The sequence below is a fragment of the Lepus europaeus genome, chromosome 8, assembly GCF_033115175.1.
Source record: "Lepus europaeus isolate LE1 chromosome 8, mLepTim1.pri, whole genome shotgun sequence".
Taxonomy (NCBI): domain Eukaryota; kingdom Metazoa; phylum Chordata; class Mammalia; order Lagomorpha; family Leporidae; genus Lepus; species Lepus europaeus.
Window position 1 is genome coordinate 11655339 of NC_084834.1, and position 15742 is coordinate 11671080.

Consider the following 15742-nt stretch of genomic DNA (forward strand, 5'->3'; position numbering starts at 1 on the left):
GAGCTTTGCTCAAGATTCTAGACCTTTCTCCCACAGAGCCCCCCCACCCAACTCTTCACCAGGCAGCCCCAGGCCTGGGCCCAGAGACCGGGAGAGGCAGAAGGAGCTGGAGAGTGTGGACTGCACGTCCTCCTCGACCAGAGCTGAGCAGGAAAGCGTAAAGTAGGGCAGAGGAGGCGACAGAGCCGGAGCAAGCAGCAAGCGGGACCCGGGAAGCTGGCTCCACCCACTTCTCCCGGGGAGGCTCCCAGTCTACATTCCACCCCTCAAAGCCTAGTTCGTGGCCTGGTTTCCCAGGAACCACCGTCACCCCACAGATGGCACAGGGTGGCGGCAGAGCAGGCAGAGGTAGCTGGCCATTTCCTGGCTGGCAGAGAGAGCCAGGGTGGGAGGGAGGGAGAGAGGGGGCTGAGGGGCGCTGGGAGGATCGGGGAGGCCAGGCCCACGCTGTGCAGGACGGGGGAGTCCCCAGGCAGCCATCACGGCCAGGCTGGGAGCCCTGCAGCTCCCTCTTCCCTGGCCGGGCTGCAGGTGCCCAAGCCCTGTTTGTTTCAGGGATTAACTGCCTCCTTTCCTAATTGTCCTGCCCGCTGCACCTGCCACTCCTACCTGTGGCCCTGGGAGGCAGGCAGGGCCTGCAGCCACCCCTCTCCCACCTGTCCCTCGGGCTCTGGGTCCTGACTCACACACCGGGTCCTCACCACCCATCTGTCAGGGATCCAGAGAGTCCTACATCCACCTGGCCTCACTGCACGGTCCAACCCTCAGCCTCACCACCGACCCCGTCCTCAGCGCCCCCTGCTGCAGTCCTGCGTCATCGGTGTCGTGCTCGGTCCCTGACATTCGGCCACGAAGTGTGAGTGTGTGAGTGTGCAGGTATGCGTGTGCAAGTGTGTGTGAGAGAGCAAGCATGGTGAGGGCGAGTGTGGAATGACCCTTGCGCTTGGACAGCGCCGTGGGCCCTCAGGGAATTCCATCTCCTGTACTTGGGCGTGTGTGAGCATGCGTGAACTTGGGCATGTAAGGGCACGTGTGAGCGTGGGCGGACCTGTGCACGCGTCTTGTGTGGGCACGTTGCCACCCTCCCCTGCCTGGCTCACTGCTGCCACCAGGGCCCTCTTGGACGCAGCTCCCCTGGGTCCTGCTCCCAGGGCTGCAGCGCCGGTCTCACCCCCACCCCCGCCGCGCCCTCCCCACCTGTTTTGGAAAAGCCTCGCCACTGTTTTGGTTCGGTCCCTCCCATCGCCAAGCGGTTTCTGGCCAAGTTTCCACGGAACACCAGAGCCAGTGGCGTCCAACTTGCTCCCCACCCAGGGCCCTCCTCTCTCTGGTCTCTGAGGCCGCCCCCAAGCCCAGTCGACAGCTGTGGCTCTGAACCTCCCCAGAGCCACTGGGTCGGTCCGTGTCTCCACGGGCTTGGGGGGCGGGGGGGTAGGGACAGAGAGACAAGTGGAGGAGGAGCACGAGCAGGAAGGAGGCCAGGCTCAGATGGTGTCATTAAAGAGATATTAATGCCCTTCATCAAAGCGTATTAACAAACATCGCATGCCACTCGCTCCGCGCACCCTGGGTGAGCCAGGCCCAGCGGGATGAGCTCCACAGTCACAGCTGAGTAACCTCAGAGCCCATGGCACGGCCATTAGCCTCACAAGGCTGACCTACCAGGAGACACAACCAAAGAGCGCCGGCAGGGCGGGTCTAGGGTCTCCGCGGACGGCCGGAGGCAGCGTCTGCTCCCCAGCCCCGGGCCTGTCCACTCCCCAGGCAGCCTCCGAGCTGTCACTCAGGGTTCAGTGGGGAGCTCAGCCCAGCCGTGGCCCTTCCACACTTGGACTTCACAGTGTGCCAGCTCCTAACTGCATCTTTATGACAACTCGGTGAGGGAGCCAGGGATGTGCGGTCACCCTGTTGCCACTGTAGAGGAACGCAAAGCGGGGTACTGTGGGATTTCACGTCCTGCTCCAAATGGCGCAGCTCGTGGGTGGCACCGCTGGGCTCGGAGCCCAGGTCAGTGTTAGACACAGCCTAGCTCCCCTCGCTGGCCAGGTCTCACGGCTGCCAGAGACCAGAGAAGCCCAAGTGCACGGCACCAGAGCAGTGCAGCCGTGAAATTCGTACCCAGGCCTCGGTGAGGCACCTGCTGCCCTTATGCACCCCACAGGAGGGAGTCCCCCTTCCTTTCCATGGTGCCCACTCACTAACACTCAGTGGCTGGCCCCCAAGGAGGGTGAGCAGATGGGAGGCTGTGGGGTATGCCATCTGCAGTGGCTTTTCAGCGTGGCGGTCTAGTGGCTATGAGCCGGGTGCGGTGCCAGCCACAGTGGTGATCAAAAGTACGGAAAGTGTTCTCCACCTACTGCAGCCAAGGAGACAAGAACTGGTGTTTTTTGTTTGTTTGTTTTTTGCCAGGCAGAGTTAGACAGTGTGTGTGTGTGTGAGAGAGACAGAGAGTTACAGTGAGAGAGAGAGACAGAGAGAAAGGTCTTCCTTCCTTTGGTTCATCCCCCAAATGGCCGCTGTGGCCGGCGCTGAGCCGATCACAAAGCCAGGAGCCAGGTGCTTCTCCTGGTCTCCCATGCGGGTGCAGGGCCCAAGCACTTGGGCCATCCTCCACTGTACTCCTGGGCCACAGCAGAGAGCTGGACTGGAAGAGGGGCAACCGGGACAGAATCCAGCGCCCCGATCAGGACTAGAACCCGGGGTGCCGGCACCGCAGGCAGAAGATTAGCCTAGTGAGCTGCGTATTTTAGCCCAGTGAACTGGTGTTTTAATGAGATGGCATCCCAAATAGTTAAGAGCAAAGGGGCTGGGGAGCTAAACATGGAAGATTTGCAGTATCAGAGGAAGGTACTGGAGAGGAAGAGCCAGTTACCCCCGCCACGACATGATCGCAGATAAACGAGGCGTGTCAGCAACCCACTGGGGTGCTGGAAGCTTTGACTTCTGTCCCGAGGATCTAGAAATGGCCGTCTTTAGCCCCAGCTGACCCCGCTGCACCGTCGTCACGGTTAGCTGGCAACTCACGGTGTTAGCGCTCCAGCTGTCTTCGTCGGTCTCGTCCGCCTCAAGTGGAAAGGGTTTAATGAGCTCGTACGTTGAGTTCCTGATTTGTTCTCTTCCCACTCCCCTGCTACCCCTACCCCTGAGCCTGCACTCAGAGCCAGAGGGACCCATGACAGGTGGAGAGCAGCCACCTTGTCCCCCATGCCTGAAAGTGACTCCAGCGAGGGTCCCCTGGCAGGAGGTACCCCCGAGACAGCCAGACAGGGGAGCCCCAGCCAGCGCAGGCCCCAGAGGCATCAGGGGCTCAAAACTGGTACCTGTGTGGCAAGAACTTGGGGGTCCCAAATATAAAGAAAGTGGGGGTGTCCTCAGGCCAGCTTACGTGGTGTGAAGTAAGAGGGTCTTTCATTTCTAGGGCTTTTCTGTGTTTTGAAACTTTTTTTTTTCTGGTTGTTTAAAAGAATGAACACATGGTGTCTGGCACCGCGGCTCACTTGGCTAATCCTCCACCTGTGGCGCCGGCACCCTGGGTTCTAGTCCCGGTTGGGGCGCTGGATTCTGTCCGGCTTGCTCCTCTTCCAGTCCAACTCTCTGCTGTGGCCCGGGAAGGCAGCGGAGGATGGCCCAAGTGCTTGGGTCCTGCACCTGCATGGGAGACCAGGAAGAAGCACCTGGCTCCTGGCTTCAGATCGGCGCAGCGCCAGCCATGGCATCCATTTGGGGGGTGAACCAACGGAAGGAAGACCTTTCTCTCTGTTTCTCTCTCTCAATGTCTAACTCTGCCTGTCGAGAGAGAGAGAGAGAGAGAGAGAGAGAGAGAGAGAGAGAATGCACACATGGTTCTTGTAATAATAATAGTCATTATTTGCACAAGGCAGGTGTTTGGGGGGTGCGGGGGGCAGGAGTCCCAGACTCACCTGCTCTGAGCGAGGCCTCAGTGCTAGAATTCAGCTGCCCAGGCTCAGCCCTGCCCATGTCCTTCCTGGACAGGAGAGGCAGCTGGGCCAGCCTGCCCTGGTGACCCCCCTGGGACACAGCTGCTAGCATGCACTTGGAAAACTGGAAAGGCCTCCCTGGGGGTCTGCAGACCCCAGGTTGAGGCTGCTATGGCTTCGATTCTCAGAAGCCGGAAGCGTCGCCCAACGGTCAAGCCTCGCCCCAGCCCACGGCCCTGCCTCGTCTGGAGTCTTCCAGACGTGCACGCTGCTCCTGGCTTCAGGGGACAGCCGAGTGCACCACTCACGCCGTCTCCTCAGCGTAAGGTGCCTTCCGCTTCCCTGCCTTGTGCTATACATCCTCCAGGACCCGGGCAGAGTGCAGCCTCCCTCCCACAGCTTGCTCCCAACACCACCTCCAAGCAGGCAAACCTTCCCTCACCTGGTAGTAACTCAAAGCTATGTCTTCATTGATTGATCTCCCCCACTAGGCCAGGACTCCTTGGTACCACACACGGTGCCTTATTTATATTTTTTTAAGATTTATTTTATTTATTTGAAAGAGTTACAGAGAGAGGTAGAGACAGAGAGAGGTCTTCCATCCACTGGTTCACTCCCCAGATGGCTGCAATGGCTGGAGCTGGGCAGATCCAAAGCCAGAAGCCAGGAGCTCTTCTAGGTCTCCCACGTGGGTGCAGGGGTCCAAGGACTTGAGCCATCCTCTACTACTATCCCAGGCCATAGCAGAGAGCTGGATGGGAAGTGGAGCAGCTGGGACTAGAACCGGCGCCCACATGGGATGCTGGAGCTTCAGGCCAGGGCTTTAACCCGCTGCACCACAGTGCTGGCCCCGCCTTATTTATATTTCCATCTTCAACCCAGAGACTCTCATTCATTTGTTCATCTGTGCCTCTCCCCAGATATCGTTCCTCGAGGCCAACCCTGGGCTGGATATTATCACACACACACACGGACACACACGCACATGCACACCCACACATACATGCACACACTCAAGCACACATGCATGCACACACACACAGGTGCAAAGCAGGATTTATTCAGAGACCACCTGGCCTGGACAGCCTATACTTTTCATGCCATAGACAACCTCGACCTTGGCCTTGAGAAATCTTGCTTCTAACCCAGTGTCGTGGAGTAGAGTGGAACAGTGGGCAACACTCCTCCCATCTAGGTAACTCCTTACTCCAAGAATCAAATCAGCCCCACCCCACTTGGATATCTGGAGACCCCAGGAAGCAGCCGACTCCGGACTAGTTATCAGAACCTGGAGGTCCCAGGCCCCTCTGTGCCAAGACCACACACCCTGCTGCCCTGTCGGTTGGCATATCCTGAAGACAGCCCCCGCCACTGACCCCACTGCCCACGCAGGTACCGGGAGGGGTCCTATCAGGACTACGAGGCTGTATTGCTTGAGGGACTCTGGTGTACAGAATAGCTGGGCATGCCACAGCCTGGAGCCTGGAGCGCAGCTCCCGGGGGCTCGCCCCTGTGCCTTCTCCCCCTTCCAGCAGACTCACTGCAGCCACCTTGGCGGCTTTCCCCAGGCCCAGGGCGGACAGTAGCCAAGGGGCTAACGGCCTGGGAGTGTTTTCCCTGGGGCAGGGTCTTCTCCAGGCTGGGGAAGATGCAGGATGCAGGTCGCCGGGGAGGGGGCAGCAGGACATGCATCCCAGTCCTGCGCCTTTTCCTGACCTTTGCCCCTTGGCAGCTCTCAGGCTACAAGGAGCCTTCCTGCGGGGTGCCAGCATGGGGGAACCTGGAACTCTGCTCCCAGCCTCTCTTCTCTCCCTGTCCTGCCCCCTCGAGGGTCTCTCTCCCATCTCCCCTTATCCCATGACACCTTTCTTTGCCTCACCTTTCAAGGTAGGGACTCCTTAGACGCCCACTCCCCTCACTTCCCAGAGACCCAAAAGCGGCTTTGAAGCCAGCCTGGAGAGTGATTGGCTCCTCCTGGCCAGATGGGAAGAGGTGGGTGAGGAGATTAAATTATCTCTCTCGCACTCGCACTCGAGGAAATGCTCACTGACCTCCTGCAGCTGGGGGTCAGCGAGCCCCAGTGAGTGCCCGGGGCCTGAGCAAAGGCCCAGGTGGGCGGCCGGCTGCCTGCAGGTAATTGAAGGGGAATGAGACACAGGCCTGCATCCCTGCTGGGACCAGCGACAGCCGGGCCTTTCCCCACCCCGCAGGCCTCACAGACAAACTCCAGCCACAGAGCCTTCACCCATATAAGGGGTGCCCCCGGAAGGGGAAGAACACCGCTGGAGGCCACCCCCCACCAATTCTGCAGCCCTCGGGGTGTCCCCATGGGGACAGGAAACCAACAGTAGGGGTGGGAGTAGAGTTTATTGACCTGGCAAGGGCATTGGGATGGGGAGGGGGCCAGGGCGCCCCACCCATCATATGCAAAGCATCCCAGGAACTACAAGGGCAGGCAGGACACAGCCCCTGCCCTTGGGCCGCTGCAAGGTCTCTGGGCTCTTTCCAGTCCAGCACACGCCCTTCCAGACATGGGACGTTGTGGTCCGTGGGTTGGGCAGCACCTTGGAGAATCCTCGCCGAACGCTCATCAGGAATAAGATCATAACGGTGGGGATGGACTGTTGTGGTGGCTTCCCACACAGCCGCACGGCGCTCTGTCTATCTTGATCTGAGCCAAGTCACTCAGAACAAGTCCCGTGCGATGGTCTGTGTCACCCTGGTCCTGGAATACGGTGGTGAAACCCTCGTTGAGCCCTATCTCTGCCCAAGTGTCTCACCAAGTGGGCCCTGAGGCAGGACAGAGCTGGGAAGGAAACCTCAGGGTCCAGGGTCCAGCCCCTTCTCTGCAAGTAGAGCCCTTTGTGCTGATTCCTAGGCCAGGCGGTTGAGCCGGCAGCCAGTACCCTAGACACATGTGCACGAACACACACGTATGCACAAGTGCCCGCGGGTGAGTGTACCTCCAGAACTGACTGCTAAGGAAAAGGAGCCCCTACTCTCTTTGTGAAAATTATTTAAAGATCTATTTATGGAGCTGCCACTGTGGTGCAGTGGGTTAACCCACCGCCTGCAAAGCCAGCATCCCATGTGGGCACCAGTTCAAGACCCGGCTGCCCCACTTCTGATCCAGTTCCCTGCTAATGTGACTGGGAAAGGAACGGAGGATGGCCAAGTGCTTGGGGCCCTGCACCCACATGGGTGGGGGAAAAAAAGATTTATTCATTTATTTGAAAGGTAGAGTTACAGAAATAGGGAGAGAGAGAGAGACAGAGACAGAGAGACAGAGAGAGGTCTTCCATCTGCTGGTTCACTCCCCAGATGGCTGCAACAGCCAAGGACTGGACTAAGCCAAAGCCAGGAGCCAGGAGCTTCTTCCAGGTCTCCCATGTGGGTGCAGGGGCCCAAGTGCTTGGGCCATCTTCCGCTGCTTTGTCAGGTGCATTAATAGGGAGCTGAATGGGAAGTGGAGCAGCCAGGACTCGAACTGGAGTCCATATGGGAATGCAGGCGGTGACTTTACTTGCTGTGCCACAGCACTGGCCCCCCTACTGTTTTCTCACATCCTGTGCCTTTCAGGTTCTATGGCGTGGTTTCCCCTACCCCTGCCCTAGACAGGAAGGTCATGGGTACCAGACTTCCTGTCCCCAGGGGATGCTGATAAGGAAAAGAGTCGCCTCCTAAGCCACCCAGTCCCTGGCACACGGAGGGACCCTGAACGACTCCCTGGTACCTGGGGTGCTCGTGACCTGCTGAAGTGAGCTTCCCCGTGCTCGGAGAGTCAGAACCACATCTATGCTGCGTGCGGTTTCTGTGTTAACGTCCCCTATTTCACTCGTTTTTAAAGGGCAGCCTGTCTGAGCTCTGGTAAGGAAAAGGACCCGTGGTCATCTTTAAGAGGAGCCAGCACACCCGCAGGCTGGCGGCAGAGCACCTGGCACTGGGGGGAGGGCATTAGAGGGGGCAGCCCGGCAAGCTGAGGAGACCCGAGGTTGTGGGGCCGCTGCCCCCTCCTGCAGGTCCTCCTTCCAAAGGGACAGGGACGCTGTGTGTGTTCCCCAAGTGCACACCCCCGCCTCTCCAGGACCCCCTCCTAGTCCAGTGCCCCAAGCAGTGCTCCCAGATCTTACCGCACCCCAGACCCTCCCTGAAACTTAACCGGATCTCATCCAACCCCAGAGAGCCCTGGCTTCCTGCAGTGACCACAGGCTACATGGGACATCCTTTAGAACATTCGTTAATTGAGAGGCAGAGACGGACAGAGCTGCCACCCGCTGGCTCACGCCCTAAACGTCTGCAACACCTCGGGCTGGAGCAGGCCAAAGCCAGGAGTCAGGAACTGAACAGTCTGGGTCTCCCACGGGGGCGGCAGGGGCCCAGAGCACTTGAACCGTCACTGCTGCCTCGCGGACAGCTGTGGGGCAGGAAGGGAACCCAGGCACTTGTGTGAAGTGAGCGTGCCAACTGAGGCAAAGCCCCGCCCCCTCGATGTGATAGTCTGACCCCTGGAGACGTTAGGGGACCTGATATGGGATGGGTTCTGGTATTAGGTATTAGGAATTTTTTTTTTTTTTTTGACAGGCAGAGTGGACAGTGAGAGAGACAGGCAGAGAGAAAGGTCTTCCTTTACCGTTGGTTCACTCTCCAATGGCCACCGCGGCCGGCGCACCGCGCTGATCTGAAGCCAAGAGCCAGGTGCTTCTCCTGGTCTCCCATGGGGTGCAGGGCCCAAGTACTTGGGCCATCCTCCACTGCACTCCCGGGCCACAGCAGAGAGCTGGACTGGAAGAGGAGCAACTGGGACAGAATCTGGTGCCCCGACCGGGACTAGAACCCAGTGCGCCGGCACTGCAGGTGGAGGATTAGCCTATTGAGCTGCGGCACCGGCAGTGTTAGGTATTTTAAATATGGTCTTCCAAAAGCAGAACCTCCCCGACTCCAGAGAGCCACGGGGAGAGCTCAGGAAGCCAGGCCACACAGCCCCGGGTCCCAGGATCCCGCACGCACTGCACACGTCACTCCACTCTGGGCTCAACGTGTTTCCTAAGCTCCTCCCAGTTATCAGTTCTCGGACCTACCAGGGAGGGAAGGCTCACGCCGCAGGGAGCTTGGCCAATCCTCAGCCCAACCTGAGTAACTCGAAGCCATGCTGACCCCACCGCCATCGCATCTGTCCCTGCTCTTCCCGCCAGCGAGGACCAGCCGGGACAGGTCCTGCTCCCTGGCGGGGCGGACTGGTCTACATGCCATCCGTGCCCCAGTGGAGCGCAGGGAAGGCGGGCAGGAAGGGCCAACACTGGCCTCGGCGAACCCAGCCCCAAGGGTTTTCACAGTGTCAGCCAGGCTGGCCCAAGGGTTTTCACAGTGTCAGCCGGGCTGGCCCCCGTGATGACAGGGAGGGTCGGGTCAGGCTTCCCACCCTGAGCAAGGCTACAGGTCACACTTTCCATGGGGCTCCCCGCCCCAGCCCCCTCTGGGAAGAGAGGACTTGTTCGTCACCAAGGGCGGGACCCTCGCCTCCGGCGGGGGATTGCAAAGAAACAGCCTGCTTGGGTTACCATTGTTTGATTTCAACAAACCGCTGGCTGGGCTGCCTTGGAAAGGAACCAGGAGGGAGGCTGGGCTGGCTTCTCTGGGCGGGCCCCAGGCTCTGTCCAGCTGGGGAGTGCGGCCAGAGGAGCTGTTCTAGGAGAGACGCTGCTTGGCCCCTGCGGGTCCTTACCTCTCCCTTCCGGAAGAGATGGGTGTCGAGGGGAAGGGCCCTCCTCTCTCCAAGCCCTTGGCCTTGTCCTGGGGCCCAGGTCCAGCCTACACAGGGAGAGGGTCAGGGTGGAGCTGGCGTCCCTGGGGGCCTCAAGGTCAAGGCTCCCAAGCAGGAACGATCAGGGTCAGAGAGAGAGTGGCTGGGCATTGCAGGGCAGACGTCACCTGCACAGGGTATGACAAGCAAGCGTGGAGGGTCTGTCCCGCTAGTCTCCTGCCCCTTCTCCTGGCTGAAGGTGACCGGGACGGACAGGGACAAGCCTGGGGCAGCGGGATCTCTGGCGCAAGTGGCCCCGAGTGAGAGCCGCAGTAGGCGAGCTGCAGCCTGAATGGGAGCAGGCCAGGTGGATTTTGGAAGAGGCAAAGGGGGAGCCGGAGGTTGACTCTCCCCCTCAGCCTCGTTCTCCCCACTCCGGGGGGCCTCTCACGTTCACCCATCCCCCCAGCCTGAGCACCTCTGGGAGGCCAGGGCAGGGACTGCACCCAAAAGGGCTTGGAGGACAGGGGGCCAGGGCACAGTTAGGTGTTGGCAGAATCAATTAAGAGCCACGCTAATCACCATCATTAAGGCTATAAAACCCCACACCTAGGGGCCGCAGGGCTCCCTGGCATGGCCCGAGGCCGTGAGCCGTGGCACGGACCCAGGGGCCGGCTCCAGTCGCTTTCATCTGAGCCTCTCCCTGTCCTGCACAAACAGTAATTAGCAACCGCCCCCGGAGGGGGGTGCTCATTATCCCACAGACACTGAGCGGAGGGGAGGGATGGGGGGGAGGGAAACTGAGGCTGCCTCAGTAGCCAAAAAACCGCCCGGGGCTCAGAGGCCGAGTCAGCTCGAGGCTGGGGGGGAAACTGCCACAGAATCGCGTTCCCCCCAAACCCCCCCAGCTCAGGTGGCCTTGGCCTAAAGTTCTGAGTGCCCCAGAGAGGGGACTGGGCCAATGAGCGAGCCCCGAGGGCCCCTAGCCCCTGCCCCTGCTGGGAGCAGACTCTGCAGGCTGATGGTGACTTTGTGCCCAGGAGGGTCCCATTGGGATTCCCCAGAGGTCAGGCAGTCTGGCCGGCCCCTCCAAGCCACCCTCAGCCCTGAGGTACCCACTCCAAACCCCACAGGGGTCCCCCGCTCCCCAGGACCCGTGGGCACTGAAGTGTGGTGCCCCCGGAGTGACCCAGGGCCCTGCCTGTCTTCTTCCAGGGTGCTGACTTGAAGAAAGGGAAGATTCAGGGCCAGGAGTTAACAGGTAAGCGCCGACACCGGCACCCCGGGGCCCGCAGCCAGGGGCCCTGGTGCTCGTCACCAGGCAAACCCCTCCCCCACCGTCCACCGGGGGCTCTGGTTTCTCCTCTGCGGCTGCCTGTCCAGGCCGCCACCAGCAGTGGTTCTGTTTTTCAAAAGGATGACACGGGCAGACTGTCGGCCCCAGGTGGCACGGTTGGCCGGGCACAGGGCCAGCAAGGGGCTGTCCAGACTGGAGAGCCCTCGCTCCTAACTGGGGTGCTCTCCCCTTCCCCAACTACCCCCCCAACTCCCCTCCCTCTCAGATTCCCTTCCTGCAAACAGCAGCATAAGACTGAGCCTCACGGTGCAGGGAGGCAGCGGAACTTGGGGCAGCCCGCGGGTCGGCTCTCACACCCAGCTCGGCCACAGGCTGTGGGCGTGGCTTAACACCCGAGCCCCCATTCCCCACTGAGATGTGGAGAAGGGGTGTAGCCTGGGGTTTGGGCCAGAGAGGCAGGAGGGGGCCCTGGGAATAAACCCCCGCTGCAGCCAGCCAGTGAGCTCTGCCTCCAGACGTGTCCCCCACCCCCGGACTTGTCCCGGTCACCCCTCTCTGGCCCTCAGCCACCCGTCTGGCCCTTAGCGGGCCCACCACACCAGCCCTCCTCACACCACGGCTTCCCACCCCGGGCTCAGACGTCTTTCTCCATAGTGACAGGGCCTCCAACGTGCCTGGTAGCCCTGGTACCCAGGCCGTGGCACACACCTCGCCCAAGGCTGCACCCAGAACCACACCGACGCGCACGGCTCCCAGCACAGCCGGCTCCATTCCCACTGTGAGCTCGCGCACGCACTCAGAGACATCTGCAGGCCCCAATCCCGGGGAAGGATGAATAGTCAGGAATTCCCCTGGCTGCAGGCACCCTTGTGAGCAAGAGAGGAAAGGAGGGAGAGAGGCCGCCAGCGGCCCCACGGCAGATGCTGCTGCCCCACCACTCCCCGGGAAGGGCAGTGGGGAAGCGGGGAAGAGGGGAGAGCAGTGGGAAGGGGCAAAGCGATCTTAGGAGGAAGCCTGGCTTCAAAGGACCCGGTCTGGGCCGGCAAACCCCCCACTCCCTGTACGTGCCTGGAGGTGGGACGAGTGAGGGCTGCCCCCGCCCCCCACCGTTCCCCAGCCTCCCCGAGGGAGAGTGAGGAGGAGGAAGACAGGCCTCTTCCCCGGTGCCCCGAACGCCCAGCTCCTCCGGCTCCCATGATCAAACCTTTGAACCCCGTCCCACCCACCCCCGTAACCACTTCCAGATCCTCCAGGGCCAAGCCAAGAAATCTGGCTTCTTGGGGGATTGAGTTCATAAGGAAATGCTAAAATAAATAAATAAATAAATAGAAATCCACTGGCAGACGCACTCCACGGAGGAAGATGGGTTTCTCTGCGGGCAGGAGACAAAAGCAGAGACAAGAGGAAGGCCTGGGAGCTACACGGGCACCCAGGGCCTGCACGCCAGCCCCAAGGGCTTCCTCCCGCGCCGCCTCCTCTGCCGCCCCCAAAGCCCCCAAACATGTACTTCCTAAAGGGAGACACTGCAGCTGAGAGCCTGCCAAAGGCACATCCGGGTGGCCTGTGATGGGTGGGGGCCCATTGGGGGACTCCAGGAAAGTCAGCAAGGAGCATGGGGGTTGGGAGCCGTGCACCCAGCTCTCTCCTGCCCCTGCCCACAGCCTACCAGCCTCCCTCCCCGCCGGCACACAGTGGCTTCCATCGGTACCAGTTCTTCGTCTACCTCCAGGAAGGAAGGGCCATCTCTCTCCTTCCCAAAGAAAACAAAACTCGAGGTAAGAGCTCCCCAGGTGAGTTCTGGGGGCAGTCCTGCGGTCCCCCCACGTTGGCGGGGATGTCGGCCTGGCAGCCTGGCCTCGGGGGAACCAGAATGAGCGGGCTGAAGGAGACGGTGGCTTCCGTGGGGTCTCCCCCGCCCCGCCCCCAGGAGCAAGCCCTACAGACCAAGACGGCAGCATTTAGCTGGGTAGGTCGGTCCGTACAGCAGGGTCCCAAAGGGAGCACCTGGAGCCAGGGAGGCAAACACCCCCGAATCCTCGCCCGGCATGTGCGGGCAACTACCCCACAACACCCCAGCAGGTTAATTGCACCTGTAATTGAGGCCGATCTGAGCCAGAGGGCCTTGGAATGCCACCGTGCCAGTCTGTCTTCATTGGTCCCTAATTGCTCCCGGGCTATCTCGGTGCTGGGGCAAAGGCATCCCCGGCCGCACCCTGCTACCAGCTCCCCCGAGCAGCCCTCCACCTCCTCCTCCATTCTCTGGATGGGACCCACACCCTGGAGCCTCCCGATGGCTCGTGCAGCCTGCCAGGCCTCGCTCCTCCTGCCCCCTGGGCCACATGGCCAAGGCAGCCCACCATTGGTGACCCCCTGGTGGGGGCCACATCCCCACCGCCACTCTCAGAGCCTCAGATCTCTTTCAGGAAAATGGGAAGTAAAGTAAGCCCCATGCACTCCGTCACCTCCCGGTTGTAGGGAAGGGAAAGGGTACATCCCCCAGGCTGCTGGGAAGGTGAGTGGGAGGGCGGGTGCCACCAGCCAGTTGCTCTCACCCAGTGACCCCGCACAGCTCCAACCACTGGGAAGCTGGCACAGGGAGGGTTACGACTCCAGTGCCCGAGGCCCCAGAACGGCACTGGCTGGGCAGCAGAGGCCTGCAGATGTGTGCCGAGCAGGGGCCGCCAATCACGGAGGGCTCCAGCAGCCCTGGGAGCCGAGTCGGTGCAACCTTTCCACCCGTGAACCCTCCCCAGGTGCCGTCAGGCCCTTGCCAATCTGTCAGTCTCCTTAAACAGCTCTGCCAAGGGCGTGCTTTTAAGTCTGGATACAACAAGAGAAAGGAGCAAAAAAAAAAAGGGTACTGTGCCCAGGCCAGGCGGAACTCACCTAGTGCCCTGGTGCCTGTCTCACCAAGAATGTCAGGCCCAGGCACTCGCTGCTCAGCCTACGACATCCGAACCTGCGAGAGCCTCATGGGACCGGGCAGTGCCTCTGGGCCCTCGGCTGGACCTCAGGGTCATAACACCAAGGTCCCCTGAGCAGTCAGGGGCCAGTGCATTCTGGGGCAGGAGGAGAGTAGGGGGAGCATTGGGAGAGGCAGCGAAGGGGACAAGGGAGCAGAGGAAGCCGTATACCCCCAAGACACTCCCCTCTCTGTGTGCTGCCGCGGCTCCTGAGGCCTGCCCACAGCCTGCTTCCTGGCAACACGGGGCCCGAGCGCCCTCCTGGGACACGGAGCCAAGGCACGGGAGCTGGGAAGACTCTGGGGTCTGGAATCCATCACGAATCCCTTTGCATCTTTGCCAACACTGGGGTTCCTTGTGCACTGTCCCCTCCTGTCCCACCGCGAACCACCCGCCTTTGGTGTCTGTGCAAAACTCAGAACCTGGACTTGCATCTGGCCAGAGCCCAGCTGGCGTCCGTGCCATCCTGTTGGCGCCCAGGAAATCAGCCTCCCAGAGGTGAGCTCCAGCCAAGGGCCAGGCCTGCCGTGTGCCTAGCCCTGTGCTGGGGGGCGTGGAGAGGACAGGATCCCAGGGCATAGGGAATGTTCCCTGCCTTCCAGGAGCTTACCGTTGTCAGCTTTGGAAGCAATGAAATCGCCATGCGGGCAGCTTGTAATTAAGCATGTAATGGCGTGGTTCTGCACGTGAGCAGAGCTGGCCCTCATGCTGCGGACTTGGGGCAGAAGCCCCCCTTCTGGGCGCTAGGGATTTGACTTTGGGACAAAGCAGTGAGCCTCTCCCCCCCCCCCCCCCCCCCGCCTCACTTTCCTCACCAGGAAAACAAGAGGTCTCCCTACATGATGGACCAATCTTGGTGGGTTCCATAGGAAGAGAATGGGCTAGGGGCTGGGCCCTGGATAAAAAGGAGATTTGAACCCTTGAATGGTAGGGGAACTGTAGGTGCAAAGGTTTTATTTATTTTTTTTCTTTTAAATTACTTTATTTGAAAGGCCGAGTTACAGAGAGAGAAGAAGGGAGGGAGAGCGAGGGAGAGAGACCTTCCATCTGCTGGTCCACTCCCCAAACAACCACAATGGCTGGGACTGCACCAGGCTTGAAGCCCAGAGCCTGGAACTCTGTCCAGGTCTCCCACATGGATGGCAGGGGCCCAAGTACTTGGGCTGTCTTCTGCTGCTTTCCCAGGCACAGTAGCAGGGAGCAAGATCGGAAGCAGAGCAGCCAGGACGGGAACCAGTGCTCATAGGGGACGCCAGCCTCACAGGCAGTGCCTTAACCCACTACACCACAAAGCTGGCTCCAGATTTTTTTTAAGTGAGAAAATAGGGAGGGAAGGAGGAGGTTCTAGAATGCCTGACAGAGGCGTGGCTTTGGTGAGTGGGCCACAGGGAGCCAGGAGAGATTGCTCACTGCTGGAGTAACATATGAAAGTCTTTAGAGACCCCAGAGTGACAGGACAGGGGGGGAACAGGGCCGCCGAGATGGGGGGTGGTGGGGGCCCAGCCTGGCAGGGAGGAACCCAGAGCAGCTGCAGAAGCAGGAGGCCTTGCACAATGGGCTGGCGCTCTCTGCAGCACCCGGATCGTGTCCGGGGACTCCCAGGCTGCACCAACGCTCAGGTGACACCACACAGGGACCTGCCAACGATCACAGGCCCCAAGACTTGCTGTAGTCTGGTTTTCCCTCCGTGGGAAGGAGCTGTGAGAGAGGGCGCGTGCAGCCAGCCCCCGTGCCTCTCGGGGAGGAATGGGCAGCCAGGGAAGACCCTCACCTGAACCCTGCCCCATGCAGGCCCCTTCCCTCC

General features: G+C 60.7%; 1 protein-coding gene across 1 annotated transcript in view; it reads left to right on the forward strand.

The window, feature by feature from the left end:
- Positions 1-15742, forward strand: part of PEBP4 (phosphatidylethanolamine binding protein 4) — a 212541-nt gene that overhangs the window by 190132 nt on the left and 6667 nt on the right. The window contains exons 4-5 of the mRNA XM_062199008.1: positions 10894-10939; positions 12637-12750. Coding sequence (XP_062054992.1) covers positions 10894-10939; positions 12637-12750 — 160 coding nt within the window. The remainder of the gene's footprint in view (positions 1-10893; positions 10940-12636; positions 12751-15742) is intronic.